Consider the following 22262-nt stretch of genomic DNA (forward strand, 5'->3'; position numbering starts at 1 on the left):
GCAGATAAGCATGTTTTCAAAGATGTACCCAAAGCAGTCATTTAATTTGAAAGCATAATGAACTTCCTCTCTAGCCTCCATCAGGGTGGTATGGTTTTACCACCTGATCAGGTGACAGATGAGAAAGCATCTCCTTAGTCAAAGCAGAATTTTAGAGCATGAGGGAATGGACTGCTGGGTACTTCAGCAGAGCATTACTCTTGCATCCTATATCCAAACCAGAGCTGTGCTCAACGTTTGAAACGTTTGAACATATAAACTGATAAGTATCTACCACCACAAGATGGGAAGTGGAATTAGTTCAGAGAGCAAGGAGTCAGCCAAAAGATCAAAAGAACTGGAGAAAAAGCTTCAGGAGGATGCTGAGCGAGACGCAAGAACTGTAAAGCTGCTACTATTAGGTAATTTCTTTTCCCTTTCACTTTCAAAAACCTGACTTTTTTTCAGTTGTGATACATTTACTTTTCTCAAACTTTAATTTCGAGTATATTATCATATGGGGAATTTATTATAAAAATGTGTTTGGAAACTTAAGGAAACTTTATTTGTACTCTATCAATATTTTATAATTTTTCTGTTTTATATTTTATTACATATTTTTGTTAAGCAAAGAGGTAAATATTTATCAGCTTATTTCTGTCAATAATAAGATTTCCTCTTATTAAAAGAAAAATCAGATACATTTATTATTTTGTTGCACCCTAATCATTTTCTGAATGTCAGCTTTTTAATACTGAAAGCAATCTTTTAGTTACAATTTATAAAGAGTTATATTATTTTGTTTAAACAGAAATATGTTGAGTTGTTTGACACTGAAGTTAATGTTTGTTATTTACTTGTGCAGTTAAAAATCAATTAGTCAAGTTAGAGAATAATGATAAGGTACTTTAAATTATATTAATAATATTACTTAGGCTCCTGAATACTGCCTGAAATATTGCCTGTACACTTGATAAATACTCTACCTAAATCCTTTTAGAGCATTTATATATTCATTCAGGTCAGAATTTATGTCTCTTATTTTTTTCCTTCTCTCAAAACTCAACACAGTGTTTTACCTTGACTATAAATTCAATAAATGTGCAATTAATTGAAAGAATAAAAATAATCTGTATGCAGATGTTTTCTATAAAGCATAAAACATTTTATATGAAGCATAAAACATTTTACGTGCAGTTGTCACTGAAACAGAAATATGTTTTTGAAATAAAAATGATGACCTATTAAAGAATACGAAACAAGCACTTAATTCTGATTCAATTATGAGTTGTACGTTCTCCCTGATTTTGGTTATACACAAAAGGACTTCATTTTATTTCAGAATTGTGCATATTTTACATAACACATTTCTTCATATTGTAAGTATTTAAACATGTAAATACTTAATATTAAATGAATTAAATACTTAAATTTATTTAAGTATTCCTTCATTGTGTCTCATTTGCTCCCAGTGGCAAGAGTGTTTCAGAAGCCAACTGTGGGATTCCCAGCATTTGCTCCTTAAAGGAAAGGAAACATTCTTGCCCCCTTAACACACAGGTTCTGTGCCAGCACACAGGCCCAGAGCACTTGTCACTAACCATCCAGAGATTGGTGACTTAGAAAGATGTGGGTTAAGTGCTAATGACACCAGGAAATATATGCTTCCTAACACATCAGATAATTCTCTTAGTTACTGAGCAAGAGTGAAAGTAATATGGACACAGGCAAAGCAAATGAAAGGTAAAAGGGAAAGATAAGCATTCCTACAAATGTATTTTTATATTCCTCTTGTACTAAGATCAATGGCATAAGAATGGTGATAGAATGTATTAAAAATCTCCATGTTTAAATAACATTTCAATAGATGTGTGTTTTCAATATACCAATTATCTATTTTTTTACATATTCTCTTATTTTGTAAAAATACAAATGGAAAGCCAAAACAATGAAAGAGCTAATACCACAATTTAGACTAAGACAAAAACTATTAAACATGCCAAAAGCAATGACTCTTGAGATAAGCATATCGGAGCTACCAGTCAACTAGAGATTCAGTTCTGATGGAAAAGAACAAGGTAGAAAGGTGGTTTCTAGGGGCAAGGGTGGTTGGGGGGAACAAGGGGAAAGGGAGTTGTTGGTCAAAGGACACAAAATTACAGTTAAATAGGAAGAATCAATTTCAAGAGATCTATTGTACAGCAAGCTGACTAAAGTTAATGATGATATATTGTATTCTTGAAAAATGTAAAGAGAATGGATGTTATGTGCACTTACCACAAAAATAATAACTGTGAAGTAATACATTTGCTAATTAGCTAGATTTAACCATTCTACAGTGTATTTTTACTTTAACATATTGTGTTGTACACAATACAAGCATGCAATGTTATTTGTCAATTAAAAAATAAATTTAAAATGTTTAAAAAGAATATGTATAGATGACTGAAAATACATCATTGAAAATTGAGTCAAAAAGGTTCAGTATAATGATGGACAAAATAGAGATTTTTTTTTTTTTTAAATTTGGAACTGAAAATCAACAGACTACTGACATATATGGGGTTCCAGAATTAGTAAATTTCACAACTCCACAGAACCATTGACTGAGATCCAACTTATTGTATGCAATGCTATCAAATGAAAAATAAATCAGATCAATTATTTTTAGACTTAAGTGGTGGTTAGATCAAGAAGAAAGAGCAACATTTGTACTGAAAGTGTAAAAGAATCATTAGTGGGACTATTACATGTTTTACTTTCCCAAAGTGATTACAATTTTATACATTCAGTTTCATCATTACTAAGTAAAATACTTGGATTTATTTGGTTCCAACATGATGTTCACTAAACTCCTTTGTCACATTTTATTTATACAAAATAAATGAAATTCTCTTAAGTTGTTCCTATTTCAATTATATTACAAACATCTGACTAAGTTTCCCTTCTGGAGTCCCATCTGAATTCTACAAATGATGATACAATTATCAAATTCATAACAGTCTTATAACAGCTCTACTTTATTCTCATGTTTGGATTGAATTCAAATCTTGAAACTGTAATTTTTATATTCAATTTGACCTCATTAAGACATTATAAAAGTGTTCAGTTGAACTAAACCAAAACTTCCTACTCTCCCACCCTCAAACCTCCTCACCAGTGAAATCTATTTAATTTTTCCCATAATTGAAATGATGTTCTCATTCATCAGTGTGGTGTGAACGGCACTTTTAAGTTTATCAGTGAGTACATGTCACATGGAACTAATCAGTTTAACCTTAGTAGTGACCAGATCCCGAGTCAATACCTACATTTACAAAAATAAGAAATCTAAAAACTACTTTTGACAGATATTTTTCCTGTATGTTGATCTTCATCTAATGAATTTCTAGAAGTTTAAACTCATAACACCAACTTTCCACATTTAACATGTACCGCAAAGCAGATGTAACCATTTGGTATTATCGAACACAAGATTTCACTGAATCTGAAGAGCTATCAAAGTGCGACTTTACAATTAAAGGATCATCTTGCAGACAGATGCCTTTTTTATTACACCTTTCAGACCTTCAGTAAAATTACAGAACAGATACCAAATCTGTGTTTTATTTGAGCAAAAAGTAGGCTTTTAGGAAACACTGGAGATGACTCACACATTGCTGAGTGCATTTGATAACTGCAATCGAGAAAATAATGTCATATGCTTTAAAAAATTCACTTGCAAAGATATTCCAGAAACAGCATGTTTTAATAAGAAAAACAAATTCTAATGGATAAAATATTCTCATTTGTATCTAAGTACGTTTTTAAAGTTTTATTTATAAATGTTTCATTCAATAGTATTTTTATTCAAAGTAATACCTATTATTTAATTGTAAACTCAATATGGATCATGTTTCCATTTTTCCTTTCTCCTCCCTTTATGCTTATTATATCAAATTTCGGTTTGAGTTTATTTTGCTGCATCAGTTTTGTTTGTGTTTTTGCAAATTTCCATCACATGGGCTGGTTAGATTTGAAGCCCCATGGAAAGTACAGGGAAAAAAATAGCTTTCTTTTTTCTTCATATTCAAAACACTCTCTGCAACATTTATATATATAATTAGCATTTATTCTACAAATTTTCACTGTTAGCTAGTGATTTCCAGCATTACCATGGGAAGTTCATCATAGATGTTCTTTTCTTTTAGTTCTAAAACCCTTTATTTTTATTTTTTCTTTGTGCTATATTGTAAGTATCACACTATTATTATTTTAATGATGTAATCTGAGTTTACTGTTTTAAAATATTATTCCACTGTTCTGCCTTTTGAAACATGAATAGGGATGGGGTCTAGAGATCAAAAAGTACTTCAAAGGTAATATATTTATTGTAGTTAACATTTTCAAACTTTTCAAATTGTTTCACTTATTCAACAAATGGGTATTCTGGAAGGTATGTAGTAGGAGAATTATGATTTTGACGCTATCTAAAGGCTTGTTACAAAATAATTAGTAAAATAAAACTTACACAGCAGAATTAGCTACATAGGTTTAGCCGTGGAGCAGAATGCGGAGAATACAATTTAATACTAGAAAAGAAAGTATTTTTAAACTACCTGAGGTAGAAATTGATTTATTAATACCTTCATCAAGTGTAATGCGTTTTGTATTTCCCAGAGTGACCTTAGGCTAGTCACACAAACTCAGAGAAATAATGGATGTCAAAGTGTTTTGTAACTTGTAAAGATCTAGACAAACGTGGTTTATTCTTTGGCATAATAGATTCCTAAATCTGAAATAAATCAAATGTCAATAAACATGTATCATTATTCTTCCTTTGTCTTTCTTTAACATGCAACTAAAAGAAGTGAGGACTCAAGACTCAGGTTAAATTAAAGTGACTATTTTTATCCTATGTGTGCTTTTTAATCAGTCTTTATTCTTTTTAATTATCCCTAGATATGAGTGGGAGAGATTCCAGGAAACTAGAGTTGTTTCTGAGTTACTGGTTATACTACAAGTTTATCAACTCTAAGAAATTCTATTTTGAAATTTTATTACACCAACATAGTCCATGCCTGTCCATGGATAAGATCAGATAAACACATTCTTTGGAATAATTATATATTAGGATTAACCAATAAGTCCCCTTCTGATCACTGGTAATAAAAGAAGAACCTTCTTAACAACATATAAAACAAATTCCTAATAATGTTTCCAACTTTTTGTTTTGCTTTATGTGTCCGAATTAAAACCATTCTTTCCTCCAACAATAGTACATTTTTATTTTAAACATATTTATAAATATTGCAAAACATTTTTATATAGCATAATGGCTACAGTTAATGACACCATATTGTATTCTTGAAAAATGTTGAGAGTGGATAAGTGTTCTTGCCACAAAAATAACTATGCAAGGTAATGCATATGTTAATTAGCTAGATTTAACTATTTCACAATGTATATATATATTTCAAAATGCCACGATGTACACAAAAAATACAAACCATGTTCTCTGTCAATTTAAATCACCAAATTATTTATTTTATGTTTCTAGAGATATCCAATCTTTGGGATGCATGAATGTTCTTAACGCAAATCTTTAAAACTGCTTCTCAGTGAAGTGGAAAGAAAACTTTAGGCAGAAAAGACCTACTTGGAGAGTTTAAATTTTTCTCCAAAATGCAAGGGACTGCTTGCACTACAACAATTTGAAAGTTCCAGATATTTACAGTTTACAAAAAGTTGTCAAATATTCACAATGTTGCATTTATCTATAAGAATGGCCCATGGCAGCATCAAATAGTTTCCAATAATGTCCCTCCTTTCAAACAAGCAAAAGCACATAGACAAATAATTTGTGTACATTTGACTGATTGTTTTAGATGTATTTATCTCAATTGATCAACACATCTTAAAAACAGGCTCATAAGGCACTCACATAAAAGATGCAAACCATTTAGTAAAACATTCTACACTTCGCCAAATGATTGTATTTGCTAAGGAAGTTGAAAACTCTGTCTTGTTGACAATGACTCTTGCTAACTACAGTTTAACAAGCTCTCTAGTAATATTACAGAACATATTTATATTCATGTATTTTCGTTCAAGCATGAATTATTGACTCAAGACAAACATTGTATTTTTTAAATACAATGTTTTGTATTTAAAAATATTTATATAAGCAACACAAGCAGTTTAAAAAAGTTATTTACCTCTCCATACTGTTAGAAAGGAAAGGTAGCAAAACATTTGATAGTGTAAGGACTCCATGATCTATTTCACATAAAATAAAATATACTTCCATTTAACGTATTAGACCCAGGTTCAGAATCCATACCCCTATTTATTAGTGTCGTGCAAAAGTAATTGCGGTTTTTGCCATTACTTTCAATAATTTCCCTCCAAATACTGGTGTGCAAATACATCAATGTAGAATTTGAACCTGAAGAAGTAGGATTAAAGGTGAAACTGAGTTTAAGAATCCATAAGATATGAAAAACGTCCATTCTGTTTATTACAAGATGCAGTGCTAATTAAAAAAATGGGGAAGTGATGGGTTTGATTCCTGTCTCAGTATTTTACATTCCAATAGAATAAATTTACTACTTAAAATTGTTAAAGATATCTAGAAATACCACTCTCTAACCAGAATTTTATATTCTATTATCTCTCGTATTTTTCCCTATTTAGTGAATTAGTTGTCTGATTTAATCTACTTCCTTTTAAACAGGGCCAACCATTTCAGCTGTGTTCCTCCTAAAATTCAGGAATATTTCACCTCCTTAATCTACGTTAATTGACATTCAAACCCTCAACCCTGGATAATCCCTCAGAGTTCTCCATTTACCATTGTCCTAATACACTTCTCCCAACTGATTTTCTTGAAAGTAAAGCTGTTTAACAGCTTTTTCAGCTATTAGTGCTGATCTAACCCTGATACCTCTGTAAATTCTTAATTTCCTTCATTCCCAGATGTTGTAGAATAAAACAATATATCATTTTCAGTCTCCTAGCTGACACATACCGTGTTTTAAATTGAGCTGGGCCAAAAATTATTTTGCTTATTCTTCATTTTCTTCTAAAATGCTCCAAAGGCAGCTGGTCCCACATTTCCAACATCACTTTCATTGTGACTCTGCCCACAACCTCACCCATCATGCTCACTAATATACAACAAAACAATTCTAAATGATCATCTCCAAATCTCACTAAATATTCATGTATTCTCTTATATTTTCACTACTTTTAAAGAAGGAGTATTCCATTTTCATTTCAGATTAGTTTCAGCCTTTGTGCTAAAAAAGTCTATCACCTTTCATATCTTAAAAATTTTGTTCCATCAATTATTTTTTCATTTTGCCATCTTCAAAATTTCCTACTGGCTTTTTCTTCATGGAAAATACAGATGTTTCCCTTCTTTAGTCTAAGAAACTTTATTTGACTTCAACGCACTCTTGAATTCGCCTTATATAGATATCTTTTAAAACGTTTTTATACTGAAATACTTCTCAAAGGATGTTATGCTCACTGCTTCTATTTTCTTATCCTCTTTAGTCTCTTCCATTAATTGCAATGTAAGTTGTATATATATACGCTCTTCTCTACTAAAAAATTATCTCTCACAGAGTACAGATAATGGCCAATTCACAAAATTCACATCTCAACAATTTTTCCTTTCTTTTCTTTTCTTTTCTTTTTTTTTTTTTTTTTTAAGACAGGGTCTTGTCACCTAGGCTGGAGTGCAGTGGTGCAATTATGTCTCACTGCAGCCCCAACTTCCTGGGCTCAAGAGATCCTCCCACCTCAGCATCCACAGTAGCTGGGACTACAGCAGTGCACCACCATACCTGGCTAAGTCTTGTATTTTTTGTAGACACAGAGTATCAGCGTGTTGCCTAGGCTGGTGTCAAACTCCTGGGCTCAAGCCATCTGCCTGTCTCGGGCTCCCAAAATGCTGGAATTACACGTGTGAGCCTCCACCCCCAGCAATAACTTTTAAACTAAGTCGGACCTAAACAGTTCTCAATTTTTTATCCCTGTATTCCTCTCTTCATTGAAGCTTGCTTCTTCTTTCCATCCATAAGTGGATTCCTCTACCACGGTTTGTTCTTAAACCTTGGTGGGTTTTAGTCTATACTCCGTTATACTCTCTTTTGAGGATCTCATACCAGGACTTAATTGATATGACTCTAAAATTCTCTCATTTGCTCAATTTGTTGACCCTTATTCTCAAATTTCTTGTATTTGTCAGTGTGACCTGATCACACTTTGGGAGATCTCAAAATAATTTCCCAAGTTTATTTTGCTGCCCATGTATTTTTACGTTTTCCATGGGGTACCTTGTTATGTCCTTTCCCATTATATCCACTTGATATTTCAATCCTCCTTAGCTCCTATTTGACTCCCTCTCCATTGTCCAAAGGTCAACGTTGTCACAAGATTTAGTTTTAGTTCTATCTCTATTGGCATAAATCTCATATTTTTCTCTTTATCTACTTCTTCTGTTATTGCTTTAATCTAGGAGAAAATTTTATGAAATAGATATTACTTTCATGATATAGATAAAAAGAGAATGACAACTTAAGAATATAGTTTGGTTTCCAAATATCAAATGTTTATTTACAGCCAAGCAAAGCCTTTTGTTTGTATGTGTCAGTTTTAACTTAGTGTCTGCATTCTAATTTCTATGAGAACAAAGAACATATCTGCTTTTGTTCTTTATTGAATTATGGCATAGGAAAGGATGCATGTATGGCAAATGGAAGAAAGACAGAATCAGAATCTAAACTATTCTTGTGATTTGTTCATGGTGGCTAGAACATAAGTATACCTTTGCATGTAGAAATGAGCAAGAAGAAAGTCATTTATATGTTATTGCATAGGAATTTTATTTTGTATCTGTAGTCAATAAGAAGATATTGAAAGATTTTTTAACTTTGTAACTAAAATGATAATACTTGACTTTTAAAAAAAAAATCAAAGACTGCTTTGGCTATACTATGGCTCAAAGATTTAATGAGGAGGATAAATGTAGGTAGGACAGTTAGGAAACTGTTACTACTGTGCAAATTCTTGATGCAATTCTGAATTAATACAGAAATTATAAGTTTGAAAATAAGATTTGCAGAATGTTAGGAGACAAAGTGACAGAACTTGGTGGCAGACTGCATGTGGATGGTAAATGAGAGGAGTGATTGGGGTGGAATTGGGTATGGTTGATTATATTATTCACTAGTATGTGAAATGCAGGATAAATATGAGACTGGGGAAAAGGGAAAGGGGTAATAATTTGGGATATTCAAGCCTATGATTTTTTTAGCAGGACCAAATCAACATATGGGTCTGAAAATTAGGAGGGATAACTCTAGTAAGAACTACATGCTTGATAAATTCAATCCTCCATTTTCCTTATTTTATATTTTCCTCTTTCCAGATATCCTGTGAGTATACACAAACCACGTGATTAACCAAGGCCTTTTTAAAAATCATTGTTGCAATATGTATTTATACTAAAAAATAGTATACATGACTATTCTCACAATTAATGGACACTTAGACAAATATCTATCTACAGCAGACCTGTGTGGGAAAAATCATGTAATTCTGTATTTTAGTGTTGTCATTTTTAGCCAAAAACGTGTGTTAACAAGAAAAGAAAAATGAAATATCTGTTAAAATGCTTCTGAAAATCCAAGAAAGCTCATATAACATTTTTAAACCACTTTATTGAGGTATGATTGATATGCAAAAGCTATACATATTTAATGTATGCAACTTGATGAGCTTGGAAATAAGTATATACCCGTGAAATCATCACCACAATCTACACAGTAAACTCTGTCACCTATAAAAGTTGTTTCCTGTCCTCCTATTTATTATTACTATTATTATTATATAAGAACACTTAACATAAGATCTACCCTCTTAGCGAATTTTTAAGTGTACAGTACAGTATTGGTAACTACAGGCACTATAAATATTATCAGATATTTTAAAAATAAGTATAAAATTGAAAGTTGGAATATCTAAATAAAAGATCATTAAAAACAAAAGATAGTACATAGCCACAGTATTTTTTCTCTTAAATGAAACACACTTAGTTTGACTGATGAGGAATTTTACAGATTCATGATGCTTATTTTATCTGTATCACAGAAGTAGGTATTTATAGTCATATTAATATATCTGACACATGTTTACTGATATGACAAACTGAAAATCCATAATATTATGTATATAGTATTCATCTAAAATATTTACATTAAATCTAATCATCAGAGAATACAGATAATTGAATATCTTTTAAAAATTGTCTTAGATAAATGCCAGTGTCAACAAAACAAAATAACGAAAATATTACAAGGGAAATGTTATAAATTAAAAGACTTTAAATAGCATAATGACAAAACAAAGTGTGAAACTTGATTGGACTATGAATACAAGAAATAAAAAAGGTATGGGAAACATTTTTTTGAAACAATCAGATAAAGTTGAATATCAAGTACATAGTATTAGATAACATTTAGAATATAAGTTTTCGTAAGCATGGAAATAGTATTTTGGTTTTGTAGAAAAATTGTCTTATTCTTAGAAGATGCATTTTGAAATATTTATGAGTAAAATATCTCATATTCAGCAAAACAAAAATAAAAATATGTTCATATATGTATATGTAAATTTATACATACATGAAAGAATGCAAACAGGACAACTAATTAATTCAGAACAGTGAAGGGTATAAAATGCGGGCTTCTATAGTACTATATTCTTGAACTTCTGTAGGTTTTTAAATTAATTATCAAAATAAAAAGTTTGGGGAAAAATAAACAAATGTGTTACTTATTTTTTTGGCAAAAGAAAATGTACAAATTTACCTGCAAATTTATTCATATTGCTTTATAAGGGAATTCTATCTAACAGTCCATGGGCAGAGCATTTCAAAATTACATCAACATTTTTAGAAAATTCTTTTCAATTTATTATTTGACAACCTTGACAACAAAATTTGACAAAGACAATGGGAGGTCAATCATCCTCACAGACATAAATATGAAAACCAAAGCAAAATATTAGCCAACCGATGCCAGCAACACATAAAATGCAAAAAGGAAAAAGGTTAGGGGGAGTTTTGGGGGAAGAGTGATTATCTCAACAATGCATTTTTAGAATATGATTAGAACATCAATTAATATTATTCACACTATCAAATTAAAAGAGAAAAATCATAACAATGACGGGAGATGCCAAAAAATAATTAAATAAAATTCCTTATCAATTCCTGATTTTAAAAACACCAATTTAAAGTAGAAATAGAAGAGAATTTCCTAGTAGCCGGATAAATTGTAGGTAAAAAGACCTTCAGTAATTATCATACCTAACGGCCAACATTTAGCATTTTTGACTATAGATAGTGAACAAGGACTTATGATTAATGGGTTTCCTATTAACAGAACAGACACTAGAGTATGACATAGTTTCTGCCCTTGACTTTCTTCTCTTCAATACTCCTGTCAGGGATTTGGGTGAAGGTGGATAAAGCAGGCATTTCAAATTTGAGATTCAGTTTGGAAGGATATAGTGACAAAACCAAGTTAGAATTCCAAATGACTTCTACTAGCAGAAATGCTTGCCACAAATAAGCAAAATGGAATTTAATAAGTATCTTTGTTGAGGTTCAAAATCAATTAGATACATGTGGTTTGTGGAAGAATCTGGTGGGTAAGAGATGTGAAATAAAACAGAAAACCTTTAATTACCACAAGCTCAACATAGGCAAAACAAAAGAAAGGAGGCAAACTAATCACGGTCTTTATTAAGAAAATTACTTATTTATAAATAAGCACCAGGAGTGAGGCAGATCTAGGTGACAGAATGTCAGTGCTGTTCATAAATCTGGTATCTACAGCACAATTTTCAGTACCACATTTCAGAAAGACATTGGCTCTTGTATGGGGTATGGTTCAGAGGACAAATAATCTAAAAATCATGTTCCACAAGAAAGGAGTAAAGGAGTGGATCATATTATACTTGAAATATTTCTTTAAAAGGATATGAGCACATTCTTCAAATAATAGAAAATTCTTAGAGCTCACTATATATATGTTCCAGGTAAGTTATGTTGGTAATCTAATCCTCCCAAGTCTTAACCCAATTTTGTAATAGAAGAAACTGACTTTCAGAGAGACTGAATTTGATCAAGACACTTAGTCACAGTCAGAAATTAGTGCAAGCTCATATCTATTTAGTTCCAAAACATGATGAATCCAGCTATGTGAGGGGCTGTCACATGGAAAGGACAGAGAATCTTGATGTCGCTACATGAAAAGGAGAAATAATACGTGGAACAAAATTAAGTTGGCTCAGAAGAGACTACCCTAAAAATCTTTTATACCAACGGTCTACCTGTGAATGACAAGCTGACACAGCAATACCAGTATGTCTCTGAAAGTATACTGCTTTCAAGGCCAGGTGCAGGGGGCTCATGCTTGTAATTCTAGCAGTTTGTGAGACTGAGGCAGGAGAATTGCTTGAACCCAGGAGGCCAAGGTTGCAGTGAGCCATGATCGTGCTACTGCACTCCAACCTGGCAACAGAGCTAGATTCTGTCTCAAAACAAACCAACCAACAAAAAAAGTGCACTGCTCTCATACTAACTTATAAAAAATGCATTTAAAATAATTTCTAAAGTGTTGAAACCATTTTGGTATTTATTAGTGCCTACTTAAAAAAGAAAGTGATATGACATAGCTTTAGTGAGTGTCAGAATACATAGTTTCTTTGTTTGAAGACCTATCTGAAACTTTGCATGATTATCATAATCTCTATTGGATTCATTTTTCTCATGCATAGACTGAAGAGATGTACATAGCTGGTTGATTTCTAAGGTTTCTTTCTACTATACAATTATGTGATTTTTTCTTTTCTTTTTTTTTTTTTTTTTTTGAGACGGAGTCTTGCTGTCACCCAGGCTGGAGTACAGTGGCCGGATCTCAGCTCACTGCAAGCTCCGCCTCCTGGGTTCACGCCATTCTCCTGCCTCAGCCTCCCGAGTAGCTGGGACTACAGGCGCCGGCCACCACGCCCGGCTAGTTTTTGTATTTTTTAGTAGAGACGGGGTTTCACCGTGTTAGCCAGGATGGTCTCGATCTCCTGACCTCGTGATCCGCCCGTCTCGGCCTCCCAAAGTGCTGGGATTACAGGCTTGAGCCACCGCGCCCGGCCCAATTATGTGATTTTTAAGACCACCTACAAAAAACAAATCTTATGTGTGATTACAAGTTGCAATGTTGTAATCTCGTTTTGCCTGTTTGAACAAGTTATCTGAAATGAGCAATCAAGTCTTGTGTGTATTCAATCGAAGTTCACTTACATGTATAAATATTGGGTAGATTTAAAATTGCTTTTAATATTTTAAGATTTAAAAATGTGGAACAGGATTCCTTATTCTTATTAAAAATAAAATAATTTATGAGTATCTAAGTATGAATTAAGTATAAATGTAAATATTTAATTATTTGTAACATTATCTATTTCAAAGAAACAGATGCATATCTTGTTAAAATTCTCTTGGTACCCCTTGACCCAGAAACTAATATTAGCGATGACCACAATTTGGAAGGAAGAGATTATTTCAGGACACCATCAGCATATGTGAACATGCTGTTATAATGTCTATATTTGGCTCTGTAACATGATCTAATCTTACAAGACTGAAATGACTATTGTGAACTATGACCTAGAATCATTGTGAGAATGGGGCTCAATAATTTCTTTTTGAAAGAACTTTGCAATAGAGTTCCAAATAATAAATGAGATTTTAAGTAGATAGACTTTTCTTTAGGAATTTTCCTGTTAATGCTGTAATTGACTATACTGGACCTTTACATAGAAGACTGAAGTCACTACATAAAGCAAGGATGGTACAGACACCTTTTTAAAGACTTTGAAGGGAAAATATTAACTTTTAATATGTAGTTTCATTTAAAAGTACATGCCATTTTTTAAAAAGTGATTGATTATTCTGCTAACCTTGCATACAGCATGAATTACCAGCTAAGTTACAAATAATTGTTATACAATAACATACCCTGTAGCCTTAGAAATACTTTTGGAAATGCCACAACTTAGTGTCATCAGTATGATTACCAAATGGCCAATTTGGTAATCAATTTATGAAATACAGAAGACCATTCTGAATGTACATTAACTGACATAGTCTAAAAGTCACTTTTTCAGAAATTTATCATAAATTTAACTAGTCAATAATATAGAGTGAATCAAATAAAATTTGATTGTGATTTTTTAATCTGCCCAAAGGTGGTTCTGAATCAATAAAATATTTCTCTATAGTACATATACTGGTACAATTCTGGAAAATCATTAACACACTTTTTCTCATTAGGCTCAGCATCTCAAGATAGACAATTCATTTACAAGAAAGTGGTCTAAGTTATTTTCACTTCCTTTAAATAAATTTAACTGACATTGAGAAATGAGACTTTTCTCTCATTTCTAGTTGAACACTTTGGTTGAACAAAATGCAACATTAAATATACTTGCATGAGCAAGTACTGCAGTTCCTACTAAGCCCATTGACTTTTCTTCCACATCCCCACTGCTCTGTGATTTAAGACAGTATATGTATATATACACACACACTTATATATATATATATACACACACACATACATATATATACACATATATGTAGAGAAAGAAATGAGATATTCTGAGATTCTGTCATTTGTACAGGATGATGCTAGAATTTCTAATATTCAGTTCTATTGTTAGAGGTTTTTAAACAAAATCTATCAAGGACAGTTTCATATTTTTGGATGACTCTTTTTTCAAAGTGATGCACTTCCTACAGCAAAATAGTGAATTATTTAAAGCCAGCAAACCAGACTATTGTGCAAAGCTCATTCATTTACTGTTGTCACTCTCACAAACAAATAACTCTCAGCCATACCGAATTATAGGGTCAGTTGTCTTTGGAAAATGGGCAAGGTAATTTGATTTTATTCTCAACTGTTTCATTCTTGGGCACTGCAGTCTCTAGTAAATGAGATGGTTGTTTCCAATCTGTCAGTTTGTGTTTGATTAAGTAAAGAAATTTTAGCAAGTTACTTTGATTTTTGCATCTATCAACTTTGGTGTCATATTTCACTACCTGTGATGGAGAGCCAACTAGCACAAAATCATGGAGAGCTGTGTTCTAGAGGCTTTCTCAAGGGAAAGAATCTATATATCGACACCCAGCAATGAAACATTATTTCCCATAGCTTTCCCACTCTTATTTCCTCACTATCACATAAGGTGGACAGCTGTTTCAGACAACTGCAGAAACTAGATACATTTACATATGGCTATGACAAAAAAAAAAAAAAAAATAGTTGTCCTGAATAGAATTAAATTTAGGTGTAGCTAAATCTGTTCATGGAGGCTTAAGAAAACATTGTAAATCATGCAGAAGCATTTCAGTGAGGAAAAAATGATATGCAGTACAAAGGACAAAATCTCATTTCTGAAGTATGAGTCAAAGAATTCATTTTTTTCTATTGAGATTCTACTGAGTTAGGCACTGTTCTAGGTGCTTTGGATAAATCAGTGAACGAAGCAGGTAAAGATTCTTTGCAATGTGAAATTTACTTTGCAGTGATGAAAGACAGGAACATTTTTAAATGATATATGAATTATTCCTAAGCATGTAGAAGAAGAAAAGTGTTAGGAAAAATGTGAAGGTAGAATAGGGAAATGAAGACTGAGTGGGTGAGAGTCGAATTAGAAATTTAAATAGGGTGGGTCAGGTGCAGGGGCTCACGCCTCTAATCCCAGAACTTTGGGAGGCTGAGACGGGCAGATCACTTGAGGCCAAGAGTTTGAGACTAGCCTGGCCAAAATGGTGAAACGCTGTCTCTACTAAAAATACAAAAATTAGCTAGGCGTGGTGGCTCATGCTTGTAATCCCAGCTACTCAGGAAGCTGAGGCAGGAGAATCGCTTGAACCCAGGAGGCAAAGTTTGCAGTGAGCCAGGATCTTGCCACTGCACTCCAGCTTGGGCAACAGAGTAAGACTCCATCTCAAACAACAACAACAACAACAAAAATCCCAAATAACAACAACAACAAAAGAAAGGTGGGGATTTGGGGTTACCAAAAGTCATATTAGTTTTGCTTACATAAAATCTTACTAGTTTTAGTAAAACATTCCTGTTGATTACAATGAGTAGTCAAGGATATATCTATGCCTATAATTCCTGAATTTTGGATTTTCCTGAGAAATCTCAAAAGTTGGTTTAATTGTGTTACGTTGAAATCTGTCCAAAATTAACAGATACCTTGAGATGTCAAAGATGTCCTGTGACCTGATTTTTGGAACTGCCAGTAATATGTGAAGACCTTTGCCTCTCCTAGAGACATAACAAATAGTACTCAAAGATCATTATTTTAGATTAGATCCTTGGACTACCATTTCTGCTGATAAATTTTGGTCGTAGCCTGAGGACACATTCTAAAGATATGTTTTCATATCAATTATAAAATGCTGCATTTTTCCACAACACTTTAGAGATTTACAACTAATTTTATCTAAAAATTTTAAGAACTAATTTTTATTATCAGATCTTATCCACTTTTGGTGAATTCCTGGTTTTCTCCTACTGTAAAGCCAAAACTTTCAAACTTCAACAAGTTGCCTGAATTTACTCCTTCCCCTCCCCCATCCCCACGTGTCCAAGATTCATAGATAAGTTGAAATTTTAAGATTTAATTCTTTCCATAACCTACATATTGTAGTAATTTTCAATTTCTCTTTTTTTAATTCTCAAGAACCATAGTCATTTTTAGTGTGTTTTCATATGGAATTCCTGCATTTTTTTTTAAATTTTTTTGACAGAGTCTTGCTCTGTCACCATGCTGGAGTGCAGCCTGTATTTTTAGTAGAGATAGGGTTTCACCATGTTGGGCAGGATGGTCTCCATCTACTGACCTCGTGATCTGCTCACCTTGGCCTCCCAAAGTGCTGGGATTACAGGCTTGAGTCATGGTGCCTGGCCACATTCCTGTCCTCTTAATCATTTTAAACATCCCTATCTTAATCCTCCCTAGCCCTATTACATTTATGCTACTGGGTCCCTAGCCTATGTCTGATAAACACGTGTTGTTTATGTTTTCTCCTAGTCAGTGGCTTGTCCTTTTACATTTTATTTTGATCAAGTCCAATTTGTTTTATTTTTACTTTTTGTTGGTTCAATGTTTCATACACTATCTAAGAAAATTTTGGTGGTTAAAGGTTGCAAAGATTTTTCAACTACATATTTCTCTAGAGATTTTTTGGCATTATTTTTTATATGTAAGTTTATGAGCCATTTCCATTTAACTTTTAGTATGTTGTGATATGAGGCAATATTCTTTTTTCATGTAGATATTCAATTGCTCCAGTATCATTTGCTGAATAAATGTAGGGTATCTACAGTAACATATTAGACTTCTCTGCATGAAAAAACTGCAAAGTGTTCTGGATGCTTGTATTCTCAAATAACATTGCTTTGTGTTTGACTTTGCACTGTATCCTGCAAACAACTTTATGCTTATTACGTCTTTAGAGTAATCTTGTGAAGTATGTGTTCTCAGTTTGTAGGTGAGGAAATTAAGGAATTAAAAGACTTACTGAAGATATTACACACACATGCACACACACATACACACCCGGACAGAAAAAAATTCTCAAGCCTAGGTCATTACACCTTCAATACTTCTTAGTTTTCATTTCAAAACACACACACACACACACACACACACACACATACACACACACATACAAATCTTAACAACAAAGTAGATTAAAAAATGTCCTCAAAACAACTTGAGGCATAGCATGAAGCAACCACTGATTTTTCCCCAAAGATTCATGCTTTTTCTTTGATATTATGCCTTTTGTATTCCTGTACATGACGTTTGCAAAGTTTACTAAATACAAAATCAAGTGTGATATTGTATATCATCAACTAAAACAGCTGTTTTAGATAAATGCAACACATTTCTCTATAACGTTACTGCCAGCTCCTCCTTTGCCCAGGCCCTGCTCCTTCACAGATATGTGTAACCCATTTTGAAATACTCCCATATTGATTCTTACCTGGAGCCTCCTTAGAATTGCTTAGTGTTATTAGCAATATTCCTTTGTTAAAACAGAAGTAATTATAATATCTATATGCCAAGGTAAATGGGATGCTGCAGACAAGCTCCCATCCTCCAATGACAACAGGCTTTGAACCATTCTGAAAAATCAAAAGTTATTACCTAGTTGTTGGGTATTTTTTTCTTGCTATTCAATCAACAGTGTGTATGAGGAGACATTCTGGAAGAATGAGAGTAATCTAGAGACTATGAAGTTGAGGACTACTTTTTTGGGTTGCAAAGCCAGGAGATACAAGCTTCCCAAATTATATTCAAATGCAATAACATATGTTTTCATTGACAGTATATAATGTTTGCTTTAGAAGGTACACTAGGAGAGATATCTGTTAAAGATTTCCCATAATAGGAAATGAACCATATGCAGAAAAAAAAAATGAAACTGGACCTATATCTCTCACAATATACAAAAATTAACTCAAGATGGATTAAAGACTTAAGACCTGAAACTATAAAAATCCTAGAAGAAAAACTCTTCTGGATATTGGCCTAGGCAAAGAATTTGTGACTGAAACTTCAAAAGCAAATGTGACAAAAACAAAAATAGGCAAATGGGACAAACTAAAAAGCTCTGCACAGAAAAAGAAATAATCAACAGAGTAAACAGACAACCTACAGAACAGGAGAAAACATCTGCAAGCTATGCATCAAACGAAGGACTAATATCCAGAATCTACAAGGAGTTCAAACAACTCAACGAGAAAAAAGCAAATAGCCCCATCAAAAAGTGGGCAAAGGTCATGAACAGACGTTTTTCAAAGACAACATACAAATGGCCAACGGTCATGTAAGAAAATGTTCACCACCACTAATTGTAAAAGAAATGTAATTTAAAACTACAGTGAAGGCCGGGCACAGTGGCTTACACCTGTAATCCTGCACTTTGGGAGGCTGAGGCGGGCAGATCACGAGATCAGCAGATCAAGACCATCCTGGCCAACATGGGGAAACCTGTCTCTACTAAAATACAAAAATTAGCCAGGCATGGTGGCACATGCCTGAAATCCCAGGTACTCAGGAGGCTGAGGCATGAGAATCGCTTGAACCCAGGAGGTGGAGGTCGCAGTGAGCCGAGATCGCGCCCCTGCACTCCAGCCTGGTGACAGAGTGAGACTCGGTTTAAAAAAAAAGAAAAAAAAAAAAACTGCAGTGAGAGACCACCTTACAACAGGTCAAAATGGCTATTATTAACAAGTCAAAAACAACAGATACTGGCAGAGATGTAGAGAAAAGGGAACACTTATACAATGTGGGTGGCATGTAAATTAGTACAACCTCTATGGAAAAACAGTATGGATATTTCTCAGAGTTAAAAATAGGACTACCATTTGGTCCAGCAATCTCACTACTGCATATGTTCCCAAAGAAAAACATATTATTATTTTTAAAAGACATTTGTACTTGTATGTTTATTGCAGCACTATTTATAATAGCAAAGTCATGGAATCAAACTAAGTGTCCATCAATGGAAAATTGGGCAAAGAAAATCTGATATATATAATTGAATACTACTCAGCCATAAAAAAGAACAAAATCATGTCTTTGATGTCTTCAGCAGCAAATGGATGGAACTGTAGACCACTATCTTAAGTGAAACAATTCAGAAACAGAAAGTCAAATACCACATGTTCTCACTTATAAGTGGGAGCTAAACAGTGCATACACATGGACATACAGAGTAGAATGATAGACACTGGAGACTTGTCAAGGTGGGAGCACGGGAGGGAGTGAGGAATGAAAAAAATTACCAGTTGGGTACAATGTACACTATTCAGATTACGGGTAAACTAAAAGACCAGACTTCACCACTATGCAGTTTATCCATGTAACAAAACTGCACTTGTACTCCCTAAACCTATGAAAAAAATTAAAGATTATCCATGAAAAGTGATAATCAGTTTTTAATATCCATACAAATTTGGTGTATCAGTTAATAATATTCCTCTTTTTATGTTGCAGGAGCAGGAGAATCTGGCAAAAGTACTATTGTTAAACAAATGAAGTAGGTACACATCTGTCTCAAATGTTTAATATTTGATGTCTGTCCATGTGTTTGACCATTCTTAAAATACATGCTTTTGTAAACGCTGATTGACTGTCTTTTCTAAATCATGGATTATAACAGAGTGGTCATAGTTCCTGTGCAAATATACTTCGTATCCTTTAGCAGAAAGTGTGGCAGTTGAATAATATTATAATTTCCATTTTTTTATTTTTATTTTTATTTTATTTTATTTTTTTTTTGAGGCGGAGTCTCCCTCTGTCGCCCGGACTGGAGTGCAGTGGCCGGATCTCAGGTCACTGCAAGCTCCGCCTTCCGGGTTTACGCCATTCTCCTGCCTCAGCCTCCCGAGTAGCTGGGACTACAGGCACCTGCCACCTCGCCTGGATAATTTTGTATTTTTAGTAGAGACGGGGTTTCACCGTGTTAGCCAGGATGGTCTCGATCTCCTGACCTCGTGATCCACCCGTCTCGGCCTCCCAAAGTGCTGGGATTACAGGCTTGAGCCACCGCGCCCGGCCACAATTTCCATTTTTTTAAATGTGCCTCTCAACAAGACAAATGCTTAAAGCATTATGTATTACTTATATTAATCTGGGTATATCAAGAGCTTTTTAATGTGATCATTAACTGTAAATATTTTAAAATATGTCAATCAATGATGCATTTGTATTTTTAATCTCAGTGGCATTTTTCCTACCTGGGAATAAAATGCTTAATTACTACCATGAATTTTGATGTATTTTTGCATTTGTTTTCTCTACTTTTTCCTTTTTATAATGAAATAACTAGATCTGAATTCCTTAATAAGGAAATAACGAAAACCAAAAAGAATGCAGTGTCTACCTGAATAAAATGGTAATTGACAAGTAAAGGTAAATGGGTGAAACCTCATGGCTTTGTTACTGCTAGAGAATTTTAAAGGATAATTGTTGCTAAAAAGAAGTAAAAGAAGCAGCAGAAGAAACAGAAGCAGAAGCAACAGCAGCAGAAGGAGGAGGAGGAAAAAAGGAGGAGGAGCGGGGAGGAGGAAAGAGGAAGAGGAGGAAAAAGGAGAATAAAGAGGAGAAGGACCATGTTTGAGTGTATTTTTAAAGTATATGTTAAAGGATCTTGTTGTTTGGGACATATTTTAAGAGGGAGTGATGCCCGCCAGTCAATAATGAAATTGGTTCCAATCTAAGCCACTGTTTTCCTTTTATGTGATAATGTCATGTAAGTTTTATATCAACCAATATTTAAGCTTCACTTATCTGCAACCAAACGTTTGATCTTTCCTACTGTCTCTGAAGAACAGAGCTCCTTTATTCTGTTCCCTGGGATTGTATAATTTTTGAGTTTTTAGGACCATCCTGGCAACTAAGTCATCTGGCATTCATTTATTGCATTATCACAGTATCTGCCTGCTCTTGTCTCCCAGGCTGTGATCATACTTGAACCTTTTTTATCTTTTTGCATTTCTCCATTCTCTGTGAGCTTAAATAAAGAAAAAAAAAGACCAATTATTTGGCTATGTAAAAATTAAAACTTTTAAATATAGTAAACCATAAATAAAATTAAACCAAAATTAGAAAACTAGAAAATATTTACAATAAATATGATAGATAAATAATTGGTGACTAGTATATAAAGGCCCACAGATTGCTAAGTAAAGCAATAAGCTTCCCAATATACATAAATAGGGATAGGCTATGAACAGAGAGTATAGAAATGACAAAATTCAATAGATAAATAATGTATTTTAGTGTAACCTCATTAATTATAAAAATTAAAAATCAAATCAATAATGAGGTAATTTTTCATTGTAGTAAATTGACAAACAATAATTTAAAAATAATGTTACCCAATAAGAATGAGATTTTGAGAAATGGATATTTTTAATTGCTACTTGTAAAATTATATATTACAGAAAATTTATAAAAATAATTTTAATATACATAATAAGCTGGGAAAATTAAAATTATTGATCTAAATATGTTTCTGAGAATTGTCAAAAATGATAAAATATGCAAAAGTGTGAAAATAAAATAATTCAAAAATATAAAATATAAAAGCCTGTATGAAAGGCTTATATCACTAAGATAATGAAATATGGGATAGA

General features: G+C 33.1%; 1 protein-coding gene across 1 annotated transcript in view; it reads left to right on the forward strand.

Moving 5' to 3' along the window:
• The first annotated feature begins 200 nt into the window (after positions 1-200).
• GNAT3 (guanine nucleotide binding protein, alpha transducing 3) overlaps positions 201-22262 on the forward strand; it is a 56838-nt gene continuing 34776 nt past the window's right edge. The window contains exons 1-2 of the mRNA XM_011927704.1: positions 201-401; positions 20119-20161. Coding sequence (XP_011783094.1) covers positions 284-401; positions 20119-20161 — 161 coding nt within the window. The 5' untranslated portion in view covers positions 201-283. The remainder of the gene's footprint in view (positions 402-20118; positions 20162-22262) is intronic.

Source organism: Colobus angolensis, unplaced genomic scaffold (assembly GCF_000951035.1).
Source record: "Colobus angolensis palliatus isolate OR3802 unplaced genomic scaffold, Cang.pa_1.0 Scaffold74, whole genome shotgun sequence".
NCBI classification, from domain to species: Eukaryota; Metazoa; Chordata; class Mammalia; order Primates; family Cercopithecidae; genus Colobus; species Colobus angolensis.